An 18,549-nucleotide genomic window follows, 5' to 3' on the forward strand; every position below is an offset into this window, starting at 1 on the left:
GCACTTCCGGGAGGGCGTGGCCAAACCCCGCCCGCACCAATCAGCGCCGCCGCCCCGCCCCGCTCGCACCAATCCGCGCCGCCGCCGTGCCCCGCGCGGACCAATGGGAGGCGGGGGAGCAGGAAAGGGCGTGGCCGCTCACTCCCTCCCCCCTCCAGCGCCGCCGGCAATGGGCGCGCCCGCGCTCGCAGCCAATCAGGAGCCAGCGCGGAGCGTTGTGGGGGCGGGGCAATGAGGGGGAGGGGCTAAGAGGGGCGTGGTTCGAAGGGGCGGGGCCAGAAGCGCGGAGGAGCGGCGGAGCGGAGCTCAAAGGGGGCGGGGCTAAACCCCAAGGGGCGGGGCTCAGATCCCAAAGGAGGCGGGCTAGAACCCAAAGGGGCGGGGCTCAGACCTCAAAGGGGGCGGGGCAGGCCCCAAAGGGGCGGGGCTGAGATCCCAAAGTGGGCGGGGTGGGAACGGAGCCAGTGAGGGGATTGAGGGAGGGGTCACACACCTGGGCACAGATGGGACACGCCCATTACACACCTGTGCACACCTGGGCACAGCTAGGCACAGCTGGGACACACCCATTGCACACCTGGGAGACACACCTTACACACCTGTACACACCTGCAACTTGTTACACACCTGTGCACACCTGTTCCACACCCATTATGCACCTGTACACACCTGTACACACCTTTACACACCTGTACACACCTGTTACACACCTGTACACACCTGTAACTTGTTACACACCTGTGCCCACCTGTACACACCTGTTCACACCTGTGCACACTGGTAGCTGAAATATCGCCCTTACACACCTGTGCACACCTGGCACACCTGTACGCACCTGTAATCTGTTACACAGCCCTTACACACCTGTTACACACCTTTGCACACCTGTTTCACCCATGCACAGCTGGGACACAGCCCTTACACACACATTACACACCCGTACACACCTGCACCCACCAAGTACACACCTGCCACACCTTTACACACCTGTTATGTGTATACACCTGTGCCCACCCATTACACACCTGTACACACCTGTTGAACCCCCCTGTGCTCACTGGGGTGCCCCGGGGCCGTTTTGGGGTCAATCCCGAAGGTTTTGGGGTCGATCTTGGGGATTTGAGGGTCACAGAAATTTGGGGTGAACTCCCGAGGATTTTGGGGTGAATTCTGGAGGATTCTGGGGTGAATTCCAGAGAATTTTTGGGGCGAATTCCTTAGGATTTTTGGGGTGAATTCCGGAGGAATTTTGGGGCGAATTCCCGAAGGTTTTGGGATCGCTCGTGGGGATCTGGGGGTCCTGGCCGGGGTTTTTGGGGTGAATCCAAGGAATTTTGGGGTCGACTCGAGGCTTTTTGGGGTCCTGTATTTCTGTACAGCGGGGGAGGGGCGCGGGGGGGGGGGGGGGTCCCCACAATTGTCCCGGTCCGGGATCCGTCCACGGGATCCATTTGGGGTCCAGGGGATCCATTGGGGGTCTGGGATCCGTCCAGGGGGGTCCAGGATCCATCCAAGGGGGTCCATTTGGGGTCCAGAATCCACCCAGGGGACCCAGGATGTGTCCAGGGGGTCCATCTGGGATCTGGGATCCATTTGGGGACTCCGGAATCTGTCCAGGGGATCCATTTGGAGTCCAGGGGATCAATTTGGGGTCCAGGACGTGTCCATGGGTCCACGGAGTTCCAGGATCCATCCAGAGGATCCATTTGGGTCCTGGGATCCATTTGGGGACTCTGGAATCTGTCCGGGGGATCCATTTGGGGTCTGGGATCCACTCAGGGGTCCAGGGGGATCCAGGATCTGTCCAGGGGATCCATTTGGGGTCCGGGATCCATTTGGGGACTCCGGAATCCGTCCATGGGATCCATTTGGGGTCCATGATCCATTTGGTGTCCGGGATCCACCCAGGGGATTCAGGATCAGTCTGAGGGGTCTGGGATCCATCCAGGGGATCCATTTGGGGTTTGGGATCCGTCCGGGGAGTCCAGAGGGGTCTGGGATCCATTTGGGGACTCCAGAATCCGTCCATGGGATCCATTTGGAATCAGGGAATCCATTTGAGGTCCAGGATACATCCGGTGGTCCAGGGGGGTCTGGGATCCGTCCAGGGGATCCATTTGGGGTCTGAAATCTGTCCAGGGGTCCAGGGGGATCCAGGATCAGTCCAGAGGGTCCAGGATCCACCCAGGGGATCCATCTGGGGTCCAGGATCCATCCAGGGGATCCATTTGGGGTCCAGGATCCATCCAGGGGATCCATGATCTGTCTGGGGGCCCAGAGGGGTCCGAGATCTGTGCAGGGGATCCATTTGGGATCCAGGATCAATCTGGGGGTCCAGGATTTGTTCGGGGGGTCCATTTGAGATCTGGGATCCATTCAAGTGGTCCAGACCCATTTGGGGTCCAGGATCCATCCAGGGGATCCAGGGGGATCCGGGATCCATCCAGGGGGTCCATCTGGGGTCCGGGATCTGTCCGGGGGATCCATTTGGGATCCAGGATCCATCTGGAGGTTTGGGATCCACTCAGGGGCTCCGGTATCCCTCCGAGGGGCCCAGGGGGATCCGGGATCCATCCAGGGGGTCCAGGATCCATCCAGGGAATCCAGAGAGCTCTGGAATCAATCTGGGGGGCTCTGGGATCCATCCAGGAGGGGTTCAGAGTCCGGGATCCACTTGGGGATCTGGGATCCATCCAGAGGGGTCTGGGATCCATTTGGGAGGAGTCCAGAGGGATCTGGGACCCACCCTGCGAGTCCAGAGGGGTCCAGGGTCCATCTGAACAGTCTGGGATCCATTTGGGGATCTGGGATCCACCCAGGGAGTCCAGGGGGGTCCGGGATCCATCCAGAGAGCCCAGGATCCATTTGAGGGGGGTCCAGGGGGATCTGGGACCCATCCAGAAGACCCAGAGGGATCTTGGATCCATTTGGGGGGGGGGTCCAGGGAGATCCAGGATCTGTCTGGTGAGTCCAGGGGGGTCCAGAATCCATTTGAAGAGTCCAGTATGCATTTGGGGGGCCCAGGATCCATGTGGGGAGTCCAGGATCCATTTCAGGATCTGGGATCCATTTGTGGGCTCCAGAACCCATCTGGGGGTGTCCAGGATCCATTTGTGGGGCCCAGGACCCACCCGGGGGTGTCCAGGGGGATCCGGTCACGCCCTTGTTGGTCCCACGGCATCCAGGAGGGGATCGGGCCTGGGATCCACAGCCGGGATCCGGCCATGTCCAGTGTCCAGGGCTGTCCTGGGAGTGTCCCTGTCCTGCATCTGTCCCTGTCCTGTAATTGTCCCTGTCCCATTGTCCAGCCGTGTCCTGGCATCCGGCTGTGTCCCTGTCCCTGTCCAGCAGTGCTCCTGTCCCTGTCCAGTGTCCAGCTGTGTCCCTGTCCCAGTGTCCAGCTGTGTCCCTGTCCCAGTGTCCAGCAGTGTCCCTGTCCCTGTCCAGTGTCCAGCTGTGTCCCTGTCCCTGTCCCAGTGTCCAGCTGTGTCCCTGTCCCTGTCCAGTGTCCAGCAGTGCTCCTGTCCCTGTCCAGTGTCCAGCTGTGTCCCTGTCCCAGTGTCCAGCAGTGTCCCTGTCCCTGTCCAGTGTCCAGCAGTGTCCCTGTCCCTGTCCAGTGTCCAGCTGTGTCCCTGTCCCTGTCCCAGTGTCCAGCTGTGTCCCTGTCCCTGTCCAGTGTCCAGCAGTGTCCCTGTCCCTGTCCTGGCCATGTCCAGTGTTGTCCTGGGATCCGGCCGTGTCCCTGTTCCTGCTCTGGGACTTGGCTGTCGTGTCCAGCAGTGTCCCTGTCCCTGTCCTGGCCATGTCCAGTGTTGTCCTGGGATCCAGCCATGTCCCACGATTTGGCCGTGTCCAGTGTCCGGCTGTGTCCCTGTCCCTGTCCTGGGATCTGGCTGTCATGTCCAGCTGTGTCCCTGTCCCTGTCCTGGCTGTGTCCAGTGTCCAGCTGTGTTGTGTCCAGCTGTGTCCCTGTCCCTGTCCAGTGTCCAGCTGTGTCCAGTGTCCAACAGTGTCCCTGTCCCTGTCCAGTGTCCAGCAGTGTCCTTGTCCCTGTCCAGTGTCCAGCCGTGTCCCTGTCCCAGGATCTGTCCCTGCTCTGGGCTCCGGCTGTTGTGTCCAGCAGTGTCCCTGTCCCTGTCCCAGGATCTGTCCCTGCTCTGGGCTCCGGCTGTTGTGTCCAGCAGTGTCCCTGTCCCTGTCCTGGCCATATCCAGCTGTGTTGTGTCCAGCAGTGTCCTGGTTGTGTTCTGGGCTCTGGATGTGTCCAGTGTCCGGCCGCGTCCCTGTCCCTGCTCTGGGATCTGTCCCTGTTGTGGCAATGTCCCTGTCCCAGGGGCTGGCTGTGTCCATCTGTGTCCCTGTTCCAGGATGTGTCCCAGGGCCTGGCCATGTCCCAGGACTGTCCCTGTCCCTGTCCTGGGATCTGGCTGTCATGTCCAGCTGTGTCCCTGTCCCTGTCCCGGCTGTGTCCGTTGTCCAGCTGTGTCCCTGTCCCGTGTCCAGCTGTGTCCCTGTCCCGTGTCCAGCTGTGTCCCTGTCCTGTGTCCAGTGTCCAGCTGTGTCCCCATCCCTGTCCCTGTCCTGGCCATATCCAGTGTCCGGCCGTGTCCCTGTTCCTGCTCTGGGACTTGGCTGTCGTGTCCAGCAGTGTCCCTGTCCCTGTCCTGGAATTGTCCCTGTCTCAGTGTCTGGCTGTGTCCAGTGTCCAGCAATGTCCTGGGATCTGGTTGTGTCCAGCAGTGTCCCAGCACTGTCCCTGTCCCGGGATCTGTCCCTGTCCCAGCACTGTCCTGGCTGTATCCCTGGACTGTCCCTGGCCTTTTCCCTGCCTCAGGTGTGTCCCTGTCCCAGGTGTGTCCCTGTTTCTGTCCCTGTCCCAGGTGTGTCCCTGTCCCTGGAGTGTCCCTGTCCCTGTCCCAGGTGTGTCCCTGTCCCAGGTGTGTCCCTGTTCCTGTCCCTGTCCCAGGTGTGTCCCTGTTCCTGTCCCAGGTGTGTCCCTGTCCCTGTCCCAGGTGTGTCCCTGTCCCAGGTGTGTCCCTGTTCTTGTCCCAGGTGTGTCTCTGTTCCTGTCCCTGTCTCTGTCCCAGCTGTGTCTCTGTTCCTGTCCCCATTCCTGTCCCAGGTGTGTCCCTGTCCCTGGAGTGTCCCTGTCCCAGGTGTGTCCCTGTCCCTGTCCCAGGTGTGTCAGTCCCTGTCCCTGTCCCCATTCCTGTCCCAGGTGTGACCCCAACCCAGGATCCAACGGTGTCCCAGATCCAGCTGTGCCCTGGGATTGTCCCTGTGCCAGATGTGTCCCCACCCTTGTCCCTTCTTCCCGTCCCAGATGTGTCCCCATCCCTGCGCCAGATGTGTCTCCATCCTTGTCCCTGTCCCCATCCCGAGATCCATCCCTGTCCCTGTCCCAGGTGTGTTCCTGTCCCTGTCCCAGGTGTGTCCCCATCCCTGGTCCCTGTCCCCATCCCAGGAGTGTCCCCATCCCTGCGCCAGATGTGTCTCCATCCTTGTCCCTGTCCCCATCCCGAGATCCATCCCTGTCCCTGTCCCAGGTGTGTCCCTGTCCCTGTCCCAGGTGTGTTCCCGTCCCTGTCCCAGGTGTGTCCCCATCCCTGGTCCCTGTCCCCATCCTGGGATCCATCCCTGTCCCCTCTGTCCCTTGTCCCTGTCCCCTCTGTCCCTGTCCTGGGATCTCCCCATGTGCGGGATCAGCCTGGCCAGGGCTGTCCCTTGGTGTCCCCTGGGTGTCACAGGTGTCCCCCAGTGTCCCCTGGATGTCTCTTGGAGCCTTTTGGGTGTCTCTCAGTGTCCCTCGGTGTCCCCCATGGCCCTCGGTGTTCCCTGGATGTCCCTCAGTGTCCCCTGAATGTCCCTCGGGTGTCCCCTGGCTGTCCCTTAGGTGTCACACACGTCCCTTGGTGTCCCCTGCTTGTCACAGGTGTCCCCTCAGTGTCCTTGGTGTCCCTCAGTGTCCCCTGGTGTCCCCAAAGTGTCACAGGGACCCAGGATGTCCCCCAGGTGCAACAGGACCTGCAGGTGTCCCATTGTCCCCTGGCCTGTCCCCAGAGTCCCTGTGGGTCCCTGGGTGTCACCTTAGGCTGTCCCCAGCAGGTCACAGTGCCGTCGGTGCCACCTCGGTCTTGCTGTCAGTGCTGTCCCTGGTGTCCCCGGTGTCCCCAATGCATCACGGTGCCATCGGTGGCCCCTCGGGCTCGCTGTCCCTGGTGTCCCTGGTGTCCCCAATGTCCCCTGGGTGTCACAGTGCCGTCGGTGCCACCTCAGGCTGTCCCCGGTGTCCCCTGTGTGTCATGGTGCCACCGGTGCCACCTCAGGCTCACTGTCCCCGGTGTCCCCGGCGTCCCCTGTGTGTCACGGTGCCATCGGTGGCCCCTTGGGCTCGCTGTCACTGCTGTCCCCGGTGTCCCCGGTGTCCCCTGGGTGTCACGGTGCGGTTGGTGCCACCTCGGGCTCGCTGTCACTGCTGTCCCCGGCGTCCTCGGTGTCCCCTGGGGTCAGGGCGAAGGGCGGCGGTGGCAGCTGGGGCTGTCCCCAATGTCCCCTGGGTGTCACGGTGCCGTCGGTGCCACCTCAGGCTCGCTGTCACTGCTGTCCCCGGTGTCCCCAATGTCCCCTGGGTGTCACGGTGCCGTCGGTGCCACCTCAGGCTCGCTGTCGCTGCTGTCCCCGGTGTCCCCGGTGTCCCCCAGGGTCAGGGCGAAGGGCGGCGGTGGCAGCTGGGGCTGTCCCCAATGTCCCCTGTATGTCACGGTGCGGTTGGTGCCACCTCGGGCTCGCTGTCACTGCTGTCCCCGGTGTCCCCTGTATGTCACGGTGCTGTCAGTGCCACCTCGGGCTCGCTGTCACTGCTGTCCCCAATGTCCCCTGTGTGTCACGGTGCCGTCGGTGCCACCTCGGGCTCGCTGTCACTGCTGTCCCCGGTGTCCCCAGTGCCCCCTGGGTGTCACGGTGCGGTTGGTGCCACCTCGGGCTCGCTGTCGCTGCTGTCCCCGGTGTCCCCGGTGCCCCCTGGGTGTCACGGTGCCGTCGGTGCCACCTCAGGCTCGCTGTCGCTGCTGTCCCCGGTGTCCCCGGTGTCCCCCGGGGTCAGGGCGAAGGGCGGCGGTGGCAGCTGGGGCTGTCCCCAATGTCCCCTGGGTGTCACGGTGCTGTCAGTGCCACCTCGGGCTCGCTGTTGCTGCTGTCCCCAATGTCCCCAATGTCCCCTGTGTGTCACGGTGCGGTTGGTGCCACCTCGGGCTCACTGTCACTGCTGTCCCCGGTGTCCCCAATGTCCCCTGGGTGTCACGGTGCTGTCAGTGCCACCTCGGGCTCGCTGTCGCTGCTGTCCCCGGCGTCCCCAATGTCCCCTGTGTGTCACGGTGCCGTCGGTGCCACCTCAGGCTCGCTGTCACTGCTGTCCCCGGTGTCCCCAATGTCCCCTGGGTGTCACGGTGCCGTCGGTGCCACCTCGGGCTCGCTGTCACTGCTGTCCCCGGTGTCCCCAGTGCCCCCTGGGTGTCACGGTGCGGTTGGTGCCACCTCGGGCTCGCTGTCACTGCTGTCCCCGGTGTCCCCGGTGTCCCCTGGGTGTCACGGTGCGGTTGGTGCCACCTCGGGCTCGCTGTCACTGCTGTCCCCGGTGTCCCCGGTGTCCCCCGGGGTCAGGGCGAAGGGTGGCGGTGGCAGCTCCTCGTCCGAGGAGCCCAGCGAGTCCTCGTCCCCCAGGGGTGTCCCCAAGGCCACCGCGCCGAAGGACAGCGGCCCCCGCAGCAGCCGGATCTGGGACAGTGGGGACAGCAGGGGACAGGGGACAGTGGGGACAGGGACGGGACAGAGAGGGGACAGCAGGGACAAGGGATAGCAGGGGACAGGGACAGGGGACAGTGAGGGGACAGGGGACGGCAGGGACAAGGATTAGCAGGGGACAGCCAGGGGACAGCAGGGGAGACAGAGAGGGGACAGCAGGGGACAGGGGACAGTGGAGACAGAGGGGGGACAGGGGACAGTGGGGACAACAGGGGACAGCAGGGACAGGGACAGGGGATAGAGAGGGGACAGGGGATAGCAGGGGACAGGGACAGTGAGGGACAGGACAGGGGATAGAGAGGGGACGGTGAGGGACAGGGAGGGGACAGAAGGGACAGCCAGGGGACAGGGAGGAGAAAGAACAGGGGACAGCAGGGACAGGGACAGTGGGGACAGGGACAGGGGACAGCAGGGAACGCAGAGGGGACAAGAGGGACAGTCAGGGGACAGTGGGGACAGGAACAGGGGACAGAGAGGGGACAGCGACAGGGGACAACAGGGAACAGGAGACAGGGACATGGGTAGGGGACAGGGAGGGACAGGGGACAGAGAGAGGACAGGGATGGGGGACAGCAGGGGACAGAGGGAACAGCAGGGACAGGGACAGGGGACAGAGAGAGGACAGAGAGGGGAGGGGACAAGGGACAGGGAGCGGACAGCGAGGGGACAAGGACGGGAATGGGGATGGGGACAGGGACAGGAGGTGACAGGAAGGGACAGGACAGGGGACAGGAGGGGACAAAGGCCAACAGAGAAGGGCAGCAGGGAGGACACAGGGGGAACACGCTGTCACCAGTTGTCCCCAGGCCGTGTGGCACTGAGGGGACATGGGTGGTGGCACTGGCAATGCCACCAGTGGCACTGGGGCCAGACTGGGGGTCCCCAAGTACCTCTGGGTGCCACCTGGGTGTCCCCAACCCCTGTCACCTCCCCCAGCCCCCCTGGGTGCCACCTGGGTGTCCCCAACCCCTGTCACCTCCCCCAGCCCCCCTGGGTGCCACCTGGGTGTCCCCCCATGTCCTCTGTGTCCCCCTGGTGCCTCCCAATGTGCCCAGTGCCCTGATGTCCCCAATGTCCCCTGTGTCCCCAGTGTCTCCAATGCCTCCAGTGTCCCCAGTGATGTCCCCAACCTCCCCAACATCCCAGATGTCCCCAATGTCCCCACTGGTGTCCCCAGTGTCCCACCTCGGCCTCGAGCAGCTGGATGTGGCCCTGCAGGTGCCGGATGTACTGCGCCCCCCGTGTCCCCAATGTCCCCAATGTCCCCGATGTCCCCAACATCCCAGATGTCCCCAGTGATGTCCCCAATGTCCCCAGATGTCCCCAAATGTCCCCAACGTCCCACCTCGGCCTTGAGCTGCCGGATGTGGCCCTGCAGGTGCCGGATGTACTGCGCCGTGTCCGTGTGCTCCAGCTGCCCCTGCAGCCGCCCCTCCTCACGCTGGGGACATTAAAGGGACACCGAGGGGACACTGAGGGGACATTGAGGGGACACCGCGGCCACCTGGCCCCTCCTGCGTCCCCCATGTCCTCTCCATATCCCCACGTCCTTCATGTCCACCACGTCCCCGTGTCCCCCTGTCTCCTCCATGCCCCCCAACCCCTCCATGTCCCCCAAGTCCCCTTGTCCCCTCCGTGTCCCCCCATGTCCCCACATCCCCGTGTCCCCTATCCCCTCCATGTCCCTCATGTCTCCTTAATATCCCCAATGTCCCCCAGGTCCCACTCATGTCCCCATGTCCCTGAGGTCCCAAGTGTCCCCAAGGTTCCCCATCCCCTCCATGTCCCCATGTCCCCCCCATATCCCCTCCATGTTCCCATGTCCCCCCCATATCCCCTCCATGTCCCCGTGTCCCCCCCATATCCCCTCCATGTTCCCATGTCCCCCCCATATCCCCTCCATGTCCCCGTGTCCCCCCCATATCCCCTCCATGTTCCCATGTCCCCCCCATATCCCCTCCATGTCCCCGTGTCCCCCCCATGTCCCCTCCATGTTCCCGTGTCCCCCCCATGTCCCTGATACCCCCATGTCCTTCCTCCACTCCATGTCCTCCATGTCCCCAGTGTCCCCGATGTCCCCATTTCCCCCTTTATCCCCATGTCCGCCTGATGTCGCCCACAATCCCCTCCATGTCCCCAATGTCCCCCATGTCCCCCTGATGTCCCTGATGTCCCCCATGTCCCAATGTCCCCAGTATCCCCCATCCCCTTCATGTCTCTGATGTCCCCAATGTCCCCAATGTCCCTGATGTCCCCAGTGTCGCCGATGTTCGCAATGTCCCCAACGTCCCAACGTCTGCATTGTCCCCGCTGTCCCCAACGTCCCCTGATGTTCCCGTGTCCCCCCAGTGTCTCCAATGTCCCCATGTCCCCACATCCCCCCATGTCCCCATTGTCTCCAGTGTCCCCAGTGTCCCCCCGATGTCCCCTCAGTGTCCCCGTACCTGGATCTCCAGCTCGGCCACGCGCTGCCTCATCTCGGCCAGGGCGGCCATGCTGTCGGCCTCACGCAGCCGCACGGCCATCACCTCCTCCTTGCTCTGGGGACAGCGTGGGGACACCATGGGGACACCATGGGGACAGCCCAGGGACACCCGGGGACAGCCCTGCCACCGTGGGGAGGCCATCACCTCCTCCTTGCTCTGGGGACAGCGTGGGGACACCATGGGGACACCCACAGGGACACCCGGGGACACCCGGGGACAGCCCTGCCACCGTGGGGAGGCCATCACCTCCTCCTTGCTCTGGGGACAGCGTGGGGACACCATGGGGACACCATGGGGACAGCCCAGGGACACCCGGGGACAGCCCTGCCACCGTGGGGAGGCCATCACCTCCTCCTTGCTCTGGGGACAGCGTGGGGACACCATGGGGACACCCGGGGACACCCCAGGGACACCCGGGGACAGCCCTGCCACCGTGGGGAGGCCATCACCTCCTCCTTGCTCTGGGGACAGCGTGGGGACACCATGGGGACACCCCAGGGACACCCAGGGACACCTGGGGACACCCCAGGGACACCCAGGGACATCACAGGGACACCCGGGGACAGCCCTGCCACCGTGGGGAGGCCATCACCTCCTCCTTGCTCTGGGGACAGCGCTGTCACCACAGGGACAGCCCTGCCACCCCCAGGGACACTGCAGGGACACCCCAGGGACAGCCTCGTCACCACAGGGACACCCCGGGGACACCGTGGGGACACTCAGGGACAGCCCTAGGACAGCCCTGCCACTGGGGACACCCCAGGGACACCATGGGGACACCATGGGGACACCCAGGGACAGCCCTGGGACAGCTCTGCCACCGTGGGGACACCCCCAGGGACACCATGGGGACATATCCAGGACACCCCTGAGACAGCCCTGCCACCCCCAGGGACACCGTGGGGACACTCAGGGACAGCCCTAGGACAGCCCCGCCACTGGGGACACCCCCAGGGACACCGTGGGGACACACCCAGGACATCCCAGGGACAGCCCTGCCACCACTCAGGACACCACAACGACACCCAGGGACACCCCAGGGACATTCGGGGACACTCAGGGACAGTGGGGACATCCCCGTGCGCATCCCAAAGGTCCCCAAGAGTCCCCAGTGTCCCAAACACTCCCAATGTCCCCAATATGCCTGATGTCCCCGGTGCCCCTGCTGTCCCCAGTGTCCCCAACAGCCCCGATGTCCCCGATGATGTTCCCAATGTCCTGAATATCCCCCAATGTCCCCAAGTGTCCCTGATGTCCCAATATCCCCAATGTCCCCAATGTCCCAAATGTCCCCAGTGATGTCCCCAATGCTCTCAATATCCCCAGTGTCCGAATGTCCCCGATGATGTCCCCAATGTCCCTAAATGTCCCCAATGCCCCCCCGTGTTCCCAAGTGTCCCTGATGTCCCCAATGTCCCCTTTGCTGTCCCCACCTTGCACTGCGCCTCAGCGTGTTTGCGGTGTACCCAATGTCCCCAATGATGTCCCCATTGCTGTCTCCATTGTCCCCAATGTCCCCATCGCTGTCCCCAATGATGTCCCAAATGTCCCCAATGATGTCCCCATTGCTGTCTCCATTGTCCCCAATGTCCCCATCGCTGTCCCCAATGATGTCCCAAATGTCCCCAATGATGTCCCCATTGCTGTCCCCATTGTCCCCACTGTCCCCGTTGCTGTCCCCATTGCTGTCTCCACCTTGCACTGTGCCTCAGCGTGTTTCTGGTGTCCCCAATGTCCCCAGTGATGTCCCCAATGTCCCCACCTTGCACTGTGCCTCGGCATGTTTCCGGTGTCCCCAATGTTCCCATTGTCCCCACTGCTGGCCCCATTGTCCCCAATGATGTCCCCAATGTCCCCATTGTCCCCACCTTGCACCGCGCCTTGGTGTGTTTGTGGTGTCCCCAGTGTCCCCAGTGTCCCCAATGTCCCCACGTTGCACTGTGCCTTGGCATGTTTCCGGTGTCCCCAATGTCCCCAATGTCCCCAGTGTCCCCATTGCTGTCCCCAGTGTCCCCAATCATTGTCCCCACCTTGCACTGCGCCCCAGCGTGTTTGCGGTGTCCCCAATGATGTCCCCAGTGTCCCCAGTGTCCCCATTGCTGTCCCCATTGTCCCCAGAGCTGTCCCCACCTTGCACTGCGCCTCGGCATGTTTGCAGTGTCCCCACTGTCCCCAATGTCTCCAATGTCCCCAGTGCTGTCCCCACTGTCCCCAGTGTCCCCAATGCTGTCCCCACCTTGCACTGCGCCTTGGCGTGTTTGCGGTGTCCCCAGTGTCCCCAGTGTCCCCAGTGTCCCCAGTGCTGTCCCCACCTTGCACTGCGCCTCGGCGTGTTTGCGGTGTCCCCACTGTCCCCAGTGTCCCCAGTGTCCCCAGTGCTGTCCCCACCTTGCACTGCGCCTCGGCGTGTTTGCGGTGTACCCAATGATGTCCCCACTGTCCCCAGTGTCCCCAGTGTCCCCAGTGCTGTCCCCACCTTGCACTGTGCCTCGGCGTGTTTGCGGTGTACCCAATGATGTCCCCAGTGTCCCCATTGCTGTCCCCAGTGTCCCCAATGTCCCCAGTGCTGTCCCCACCTTGCACTGCGCCTCGGCGTGTTTGGGGTGTACCCAATGATGTCCCCAGTGTCCCCATTGCTGTCCCCAGTGTCCCCAGTGTCCCCAGTGCTGTCCCCACCTTGCACTGTGCCTCGGCGTGTTTGCAGTGTCCCCACTGTCCCCAGTGTCCCCACTGTCCCCAGTGTCCCCAGTGTCCCCAGTGTCCCCAGTGCTGTCCCCACCTTGCACTGCGCCTCGGCGTGTTTGCAGTGTCCCCACTGTCCCCAGTGTCCCCAGTGTCCCCAGTGTCCCCAGTGCTGTCCCCACCTTGCACTGCGCCTCGGCGTGTTTGCGGTGGCTCTCGCTCAGCTGCGCCTGCAGCCCCTGGCTCTGGGCGGCCGCGGCGCGGAGCTGCTCCCGCAGCCCGGCACAGGCCTGCTCGGCACGGCCCAGCACCGACCGCTGGATCCGGCCCTAAACCGGGATAAACCTGGGATTAACTCGGGATAAACCTGCGATTAACCGGGATAAACCTGGGATTAACCGGGATAAACCCAGACAAACCCAGATACACCCGGCACCAACCCAGCCCTGCTCCCGCAGCCCGGCACAGGCCTGCTCGGCACGGCCCAGCACCGACCGCTGGATCCGGCCCTAAACCGGGATAAACCTGGGATTAACTCGGGATAAACCTGGGATTAACCGGGATAAACCCAGACAAACCCAGATACACCCGGCACCAACCCAGCCCTGCTCCCGCAGCCCGGCACAGGCCTGCTCGGCACGGCCCAGCACCGACCGCTGGATCCGGCCCTGAAACACAGAACAACCCGGGATTGAACCGGGATAGACCGGGGATAAACCGGGATAGACCTGGCACCAACCCAGCCCCGCTCCCTGCTTGGCACGGCCCAGCACCGGCTGCTGGATCCGCCCCTAAATGGGGATAAACCTGGGATTAACCCGGGATAAACCTGGGATAGACCTGGGATAGACCCAGGATTAATTTGGGATTAACCAGGACAAACCCGGGATTAAACCAGATAAAGCTGGGATGAATCCGTCAAAATCCTGGGATAAACACAAAATTAATCTGGGATAAACCTGGGATAAACCCTGGTCCCTGCTCTCCCAGTGCTCCCAGTTCAGTTCCCAGCATTCCCAGTCCCTCCCAGTATCTCACCTGTGTCTCACCTGTGTCTCACCTGTGTCTCCAGGTGCATCACGCGCTGTCTCAGCGCCCTCAGCCCCATTCCCAGTTCGTCCCAGTCCATCCCAGTTTGTCCCGGTCCCTCACCTGGTGCATCACTCACTGTCCCAGTCCATCCCAGTCCATCCCAGTGCTCCCAGTTTGGTCCCTGTGTCTCACCTGTGTCTCCAGGTGCAGCACCCGCTGTCCCAGTTTGGTCCCTGTGTCTCACCTGTGTCTCCAGGTGCAGCACCCGCTGTCCCAGTTTGGTCCCTGTGTCTCACCTGTGTCTCCAGGTGCAGCACCCGCTGTCCCAGTTTGGTCCCTGTGTCTCACCTGTGTCTCCAGGTGCAGCACCCGCTGTCCCAGTTTGGTCCCTGTGTCTCACCTGTGTCTCCAGGTGCAGCACCCGCTGTCCCAGTTTGGTCCCTGTGTCTCACCTGTGTCTCCAGGTGCAGCACCCTCTGTCTCAGCGCCCGCAGCTCCGCCTGGGCCTGGCTCTCGCGGAGCTGCACCCCCAGCACGGCCTCGTGCAGCGCCCGCGGCTCCTGCCAGCGGCCCCCGCACACCTGGGGGACAGGGACACACCTGGTCAGGTGTGGGGACACCTGGGGACACCTGGGGACACACCTGGTCAGGTGTGGGGACACCTGGGGACACCAGGGGACCCACCCTGGGGACACCTGGCCAGGCCTCGTGCAGCGCCCGCGGCTCCTGCCAGCGGCCCCCGCACACCTGGGGGACAGGGACACACCTGGTCAGGTATGGGGACACCTGGGGACACACCTGGTCAGGTGTGGGGACACCTGGGGACACACCTGGTCAGCTATGGGGACACCCAGCCAGGTATAGGTGCACCTGGGGACACCTGGGGACACCTGGGGACACCTGGGGACCCACCCTGGGACACCTGGCCAGGCCTCCTGCAGTGCCTGCGGCTCCTGTCAGCGGCCCCCGCACACCTGGAGGGGACAGGGACACACCTGGTCAGGTGTGGGGACACCTAGGGACACCTAGGGACCCACCCTGGGGACACCTGGGACACCTAGGGGACACCCTGGGACACACCAGGTCAGCTATGGGGACACCTGGGACGCCCGGGGACACCCTGGGACACACCTGGTCAGGTATGGGGACACCTGGGACGCCCGGGGACACCTAGGGGACACCCTGGGACACACCAGGTCAGGTATGGGGACACCTGGGACGCCCGGGGACACCCTGGGACACACCTGGTCAGGTATGGGGACACCTGGGACGCCCGGGGACACCTAGGGGACACCCTGGGACACACCTGGTCAGGTATGGGGACACCTGGGGACACCTAGGGGACACCCTGGGACACACCTGGTCAGGTATGGGGACACCTGGCCAGGTATAGGGGCACCTGGGGACACCTGGGGACCCACCCTGAGGACACCTGGCCAGGAATGGGGACACCTGGGACAGCTGGGGACCGCTGGGGACACCCTGGGACACACCTGGCCAGGTATGGGGACATCTGGGGACACACTTAGTCACAGCTGGGGACACACCTGGTCAGCTATGGGGACAGCCAAGGACAGCTGGGGACACCTGGGGACCCACCCTGGGGACACCTGGTCAGCTATGGGGACACTTGGGAAACACCTGGTCTGGTGTGGGGACACCTGGTCAGATGACACACGCCTTAGGGACACCTGGGGGACACTTGGGACACACCTGGGGACACTTGGTCAGGTATGGGGGCACCTGGGGACTCACCTGGGGACAGACAGGGACAGCTGGGACACCTGCCAGGTGTCCCTAATGTCCCCATGTCTCACCTGCCAGGTGCCCCCAATGTCCCCAATGTCCCCAGCAGCCCTGTGTCTCACCTGCCAGGTGTCCCCGATGTCCCCAGTGTCACTCAGGTGTCCCCGATGTCCCTGATGTCCCCATGTCTCTGTCTCACCTGCCAGGTGTCCCCAATGTCACTCAGGTGTCCCTGATGTCCCCAGTGTCACTCAGGTGTCCCCACTGTCCCAGTGCCTCACCTGCCAGGTGTCCCTGATGTCCCCCATGTCCCCGATGTCCCCAGTGTCCCTCAGGTGTCCCTGTCTCACCTGCCAGGTGTCCCCGATGTCCCCGTGTCCCCATCTCACCTGCCAGGTGTCCCCAATGTCCCCAATGTCCCCATGTCCCTGTCTCACCTGCCAGGTGTCCCCGATGTCCCTGATGTCCCCGATGTCCCCATCTCACCTGCCAGCTGTCCCCAATATCCCTCAGGTGTCCCTGTCTCACCTGCCAGCTGTCCCTGATGTCCCCGTGTCCCCATGTCTCACCTGCCAGGTGTCCCCAATGTCCCCGTGTCCCCGATGTCCCCATGTCTCACCTGCCAGGTGTCCCCGTGTCCCCGATGTCCCCATGTCTCACCTGCCAGGTGTCCCCGATGTCCCCGTGTCCCCATGTCTCACCTGCCAGGTGTCCCCGATGTCCCCGAGTCCCTGTGTCTCACCTGCCAGGTGTCCCCAATGTCCCCGTGTCCCCGATGTCCCCATGTCTCACCTGCCAGGTGTCCCCGATGTCCCTGTGTCCCCATGTCTCACCTGCCAGGTGTCCCCGATGTCCCCGAGTCCCTGTGTCTCACCTGCCAGGTGTCCCCAATGTCCCCGTGTCCCCGATGTCCCCATGTCTCACCTGCCAGGTGTCCCCGATGTCCCCGAGTCCCTGTGTCTCACCTGCCAGGTGTCCCCGATGTCCCCGTGTCCCCATGTCTCACCTGCCAGGTGTCCCCAATGTCCCCGTGTCCCCGATGTCCCCATGTCTCACCTGCCAGGTGTCCCCGATGTCCCCGATGTCCCCATGTCTCACCTGCCAGGTGTCCCCGATGTCCCCGTGTCCCCATGTCTCACCTGCCAGGTGTCCCCGTGTCCCCGATGTCCCCATGTCTCACCTGCCAGGTGTCCCCGATGTCCCCGAGTCCCCGATGTCCCCATGTCTCACCTGCCAGGTGTCCCCGATGTCCCTGTGTCCCCGATGTCCCCATGTCTCACCTGCCAGGTGTCCCCGATGTCCCCGATGTCCCTCAGCGCCAGCTCCTGCAGCTCCTCCTGAAGCCGAACCACGCTGGAGTCATCCGGGAGCAGCGGCTGCCGCTGGGGACAGGGACAGGGACATCAGGGACAGCAGGGACAGGGACAGGGACAGGGACATCAGGGACAGGGACAGGGACATCAGGGACAGGGACATCAGGGACAGGGACAGGGACAGAGGGGACAGGGACAGGGACATCAGGGACAGGGACATCAGGGACAGCAGGGACACAGGAACAGGGACAGAGGGGACAGGGACAGGGACAGGGACATCAGGGACAGGGACAGGGACATCAGGGACAGGGACATCAGGGACAGCAGGGACAGCAGGGACACAGGGGACAGGGACAGGGACAGGGACATCAGGGACAGCAGGGACACAGGGGACAGGGACAGAGGGGACAGGGACAGGGACATCAGGGACAGGGACAGGGACATCAGGGACAGGGACATCAGGGACAGCAGGGACACAGGAACAGGGACAGAGGGGACAGGGACAGGGACATCAGGGACAGCAGGGACACAGGGGACAGGGACATCAGGGACAGGGACATCAGGGACAGGGACAGGGACATCAGGGACAGCAGGGACACAGGGGACAGGGACAGAGGACAGCAGGGACAGGGGCAGAGGGACAGAGGGACAGAGGGGACAAAGGGGACAGGGACAGCAGGGACATCAGGGACAGGGGGACAGGGACAGAGGGACATCAGGGGGCACAGAGGGGACAAGGGACAGGGACAGCAGGGACAGAGGGACACAGGGGACAGCAGGGACAGAGACATCAGGGGACAAGGGACATTGGGGACAGGGGACACAGGGGAGAGGGACATCATGGACAGAGGGACAGCAGGGACAGCGGGGACAGGGACAGCAGGGACAGGGACACAGGGGACACAGCAGGGACAGGGACAGAGGGGACAGCAGGGACAGGAACACAGGAACAGGGATAGAGGGACAGGGACAGAGGGGACAAGGGACATCAGGGGACACAGGGGACAAGGACAAGGGCATCAGGGGGACATCAGGGACAGCAGGAGACACAGGACAGGGATATCAGGAGGGACAGCAGGGGACACAGGGACATTGACGGGGCATGGGGACATCAGTGGGGACAGGGACATCGGTGGGGACAGGGACATCGGTGGGGACACACGAGGACAGCAGTGGGGACAGACAGAGGGACCTTCACAGGCCACCTGTGACAGCTCCTGTCCCCAGGGCCACCCACGGCACCCTCCCTGTCCCCAAGGCCACCCACAGGACCCTCCCTGTCCCCAAGGCCCCTCTCTGTCCCCAAGGCCACCCGATTGTCCCCTCGGTGTCACCTTCTCCATGTCCAGGACCATGTCCTGCATCTCCTGGAACCCTCCCTGTCCCCAAGGTCCCTCTGTGTCCCCATGGCCACTCCTTGTCCCCAGAGCCACACATGGGACCCTCCCTGTCCTTGGTGCCACCCTGGTGTCCCCCTAGTGTCACCTTCT

At 63.6% G+C, this 18,549-nt stretch overlaps 2 protein-coding genes across 2 annotated transcripts in view; one reads left to right on the forward strand and one right to left on the reverse strand.

The window, feature by feature from the left end:
* Nucleotides 1-1,551: 1,551 nt before the first annotated feature.
* Nucleotides 1,552-5,224, forward strand: LOC128950166 (collagen alpha-2(I) chain-like). Its single transcript, XM_054295043.1, has 3 exons — nt 1,552-1,710; nt 2,171-2,964; nt 5,219-5,224. The coding sequence occupies exons 1-3, from the start codon at nt 1,557-1,559 to the stop codon at nt 5,222-5,224; spliced, it is 954 nt and encodes a 317-aa protein (XP_054151018.1). The 5' UTR covers nt 1,552-1,556.
* Nucleotides 5,225-7,136: 1,912 nt separating this feature from the next.
* Nucleotides 7,137-18,549, reverse strand: part of EVI5L (ecotropic viral integration site 5 like) — a 28,305-nt gene continuing 16,892 nt past the window's right edge. The window contains exons 9-15 of the mRNA XM_054295044.1: nt 17,027-17,128; nt 14,453-14,620; nt 13,151-13,297; nt 10,245-10,340; nt 9,146-9,241; nt 7,626-7,773; nt 7,137-7,346 (exon numbers count right to left, since the gene is read on the reverse strand). Coding sequence (XP_054151019.1) covers nt 7,297-7,346; nt 7,626-7,773; nt 9,146-9,241; nt 10,245-10,340; nt 13,151-13,297; nt 14,453-14,620; nt 17,027-17,128 — 807 coding nt within the window. The 3' untranslated portion in view covers nt 7,137-7,296. The remainder of the gene's footprint in view (nt 7,347-7,625; nt 7,774-9,145; nt 9,242-10,244; nt 10,341-13,150; nt 13,298-14,452; nt 14,621-17,026; nt 17,129-18,549) is intronic.

This window comes from Melozone crissalis, unplaced genomic scaffold (genome assembly GCF_028551555.1).
Source record: "Melozone crissalis strain CALT ecotype California unplaced genomic scaffold, PUWL_Pcris_2 ptg000473l_1, whole genome shotgun sequence".
Classification (NCBI taxonomy): Eukaryota; Metazoa; Chordata; class Aves; order Passeriformes; family Passerellidae; genus Melozone; species Melozone crissalis.

Coding starts and splice junctions, on each gene's coding strand:
- LOC128950166 (XM_054295043.1), top strand. CDS start 1,557: ATGTGTCCAGGGGGTCCATCTGGGATCTGGGATCCATTTGGGGACTCC. Junction 1,711..2,170: donor CATCCAGAGGATCCATTTGG/GTCCTGGGATCC, acceptor ATCAGTCCAGAG/GGTCCAGGATCCACCCAGGG.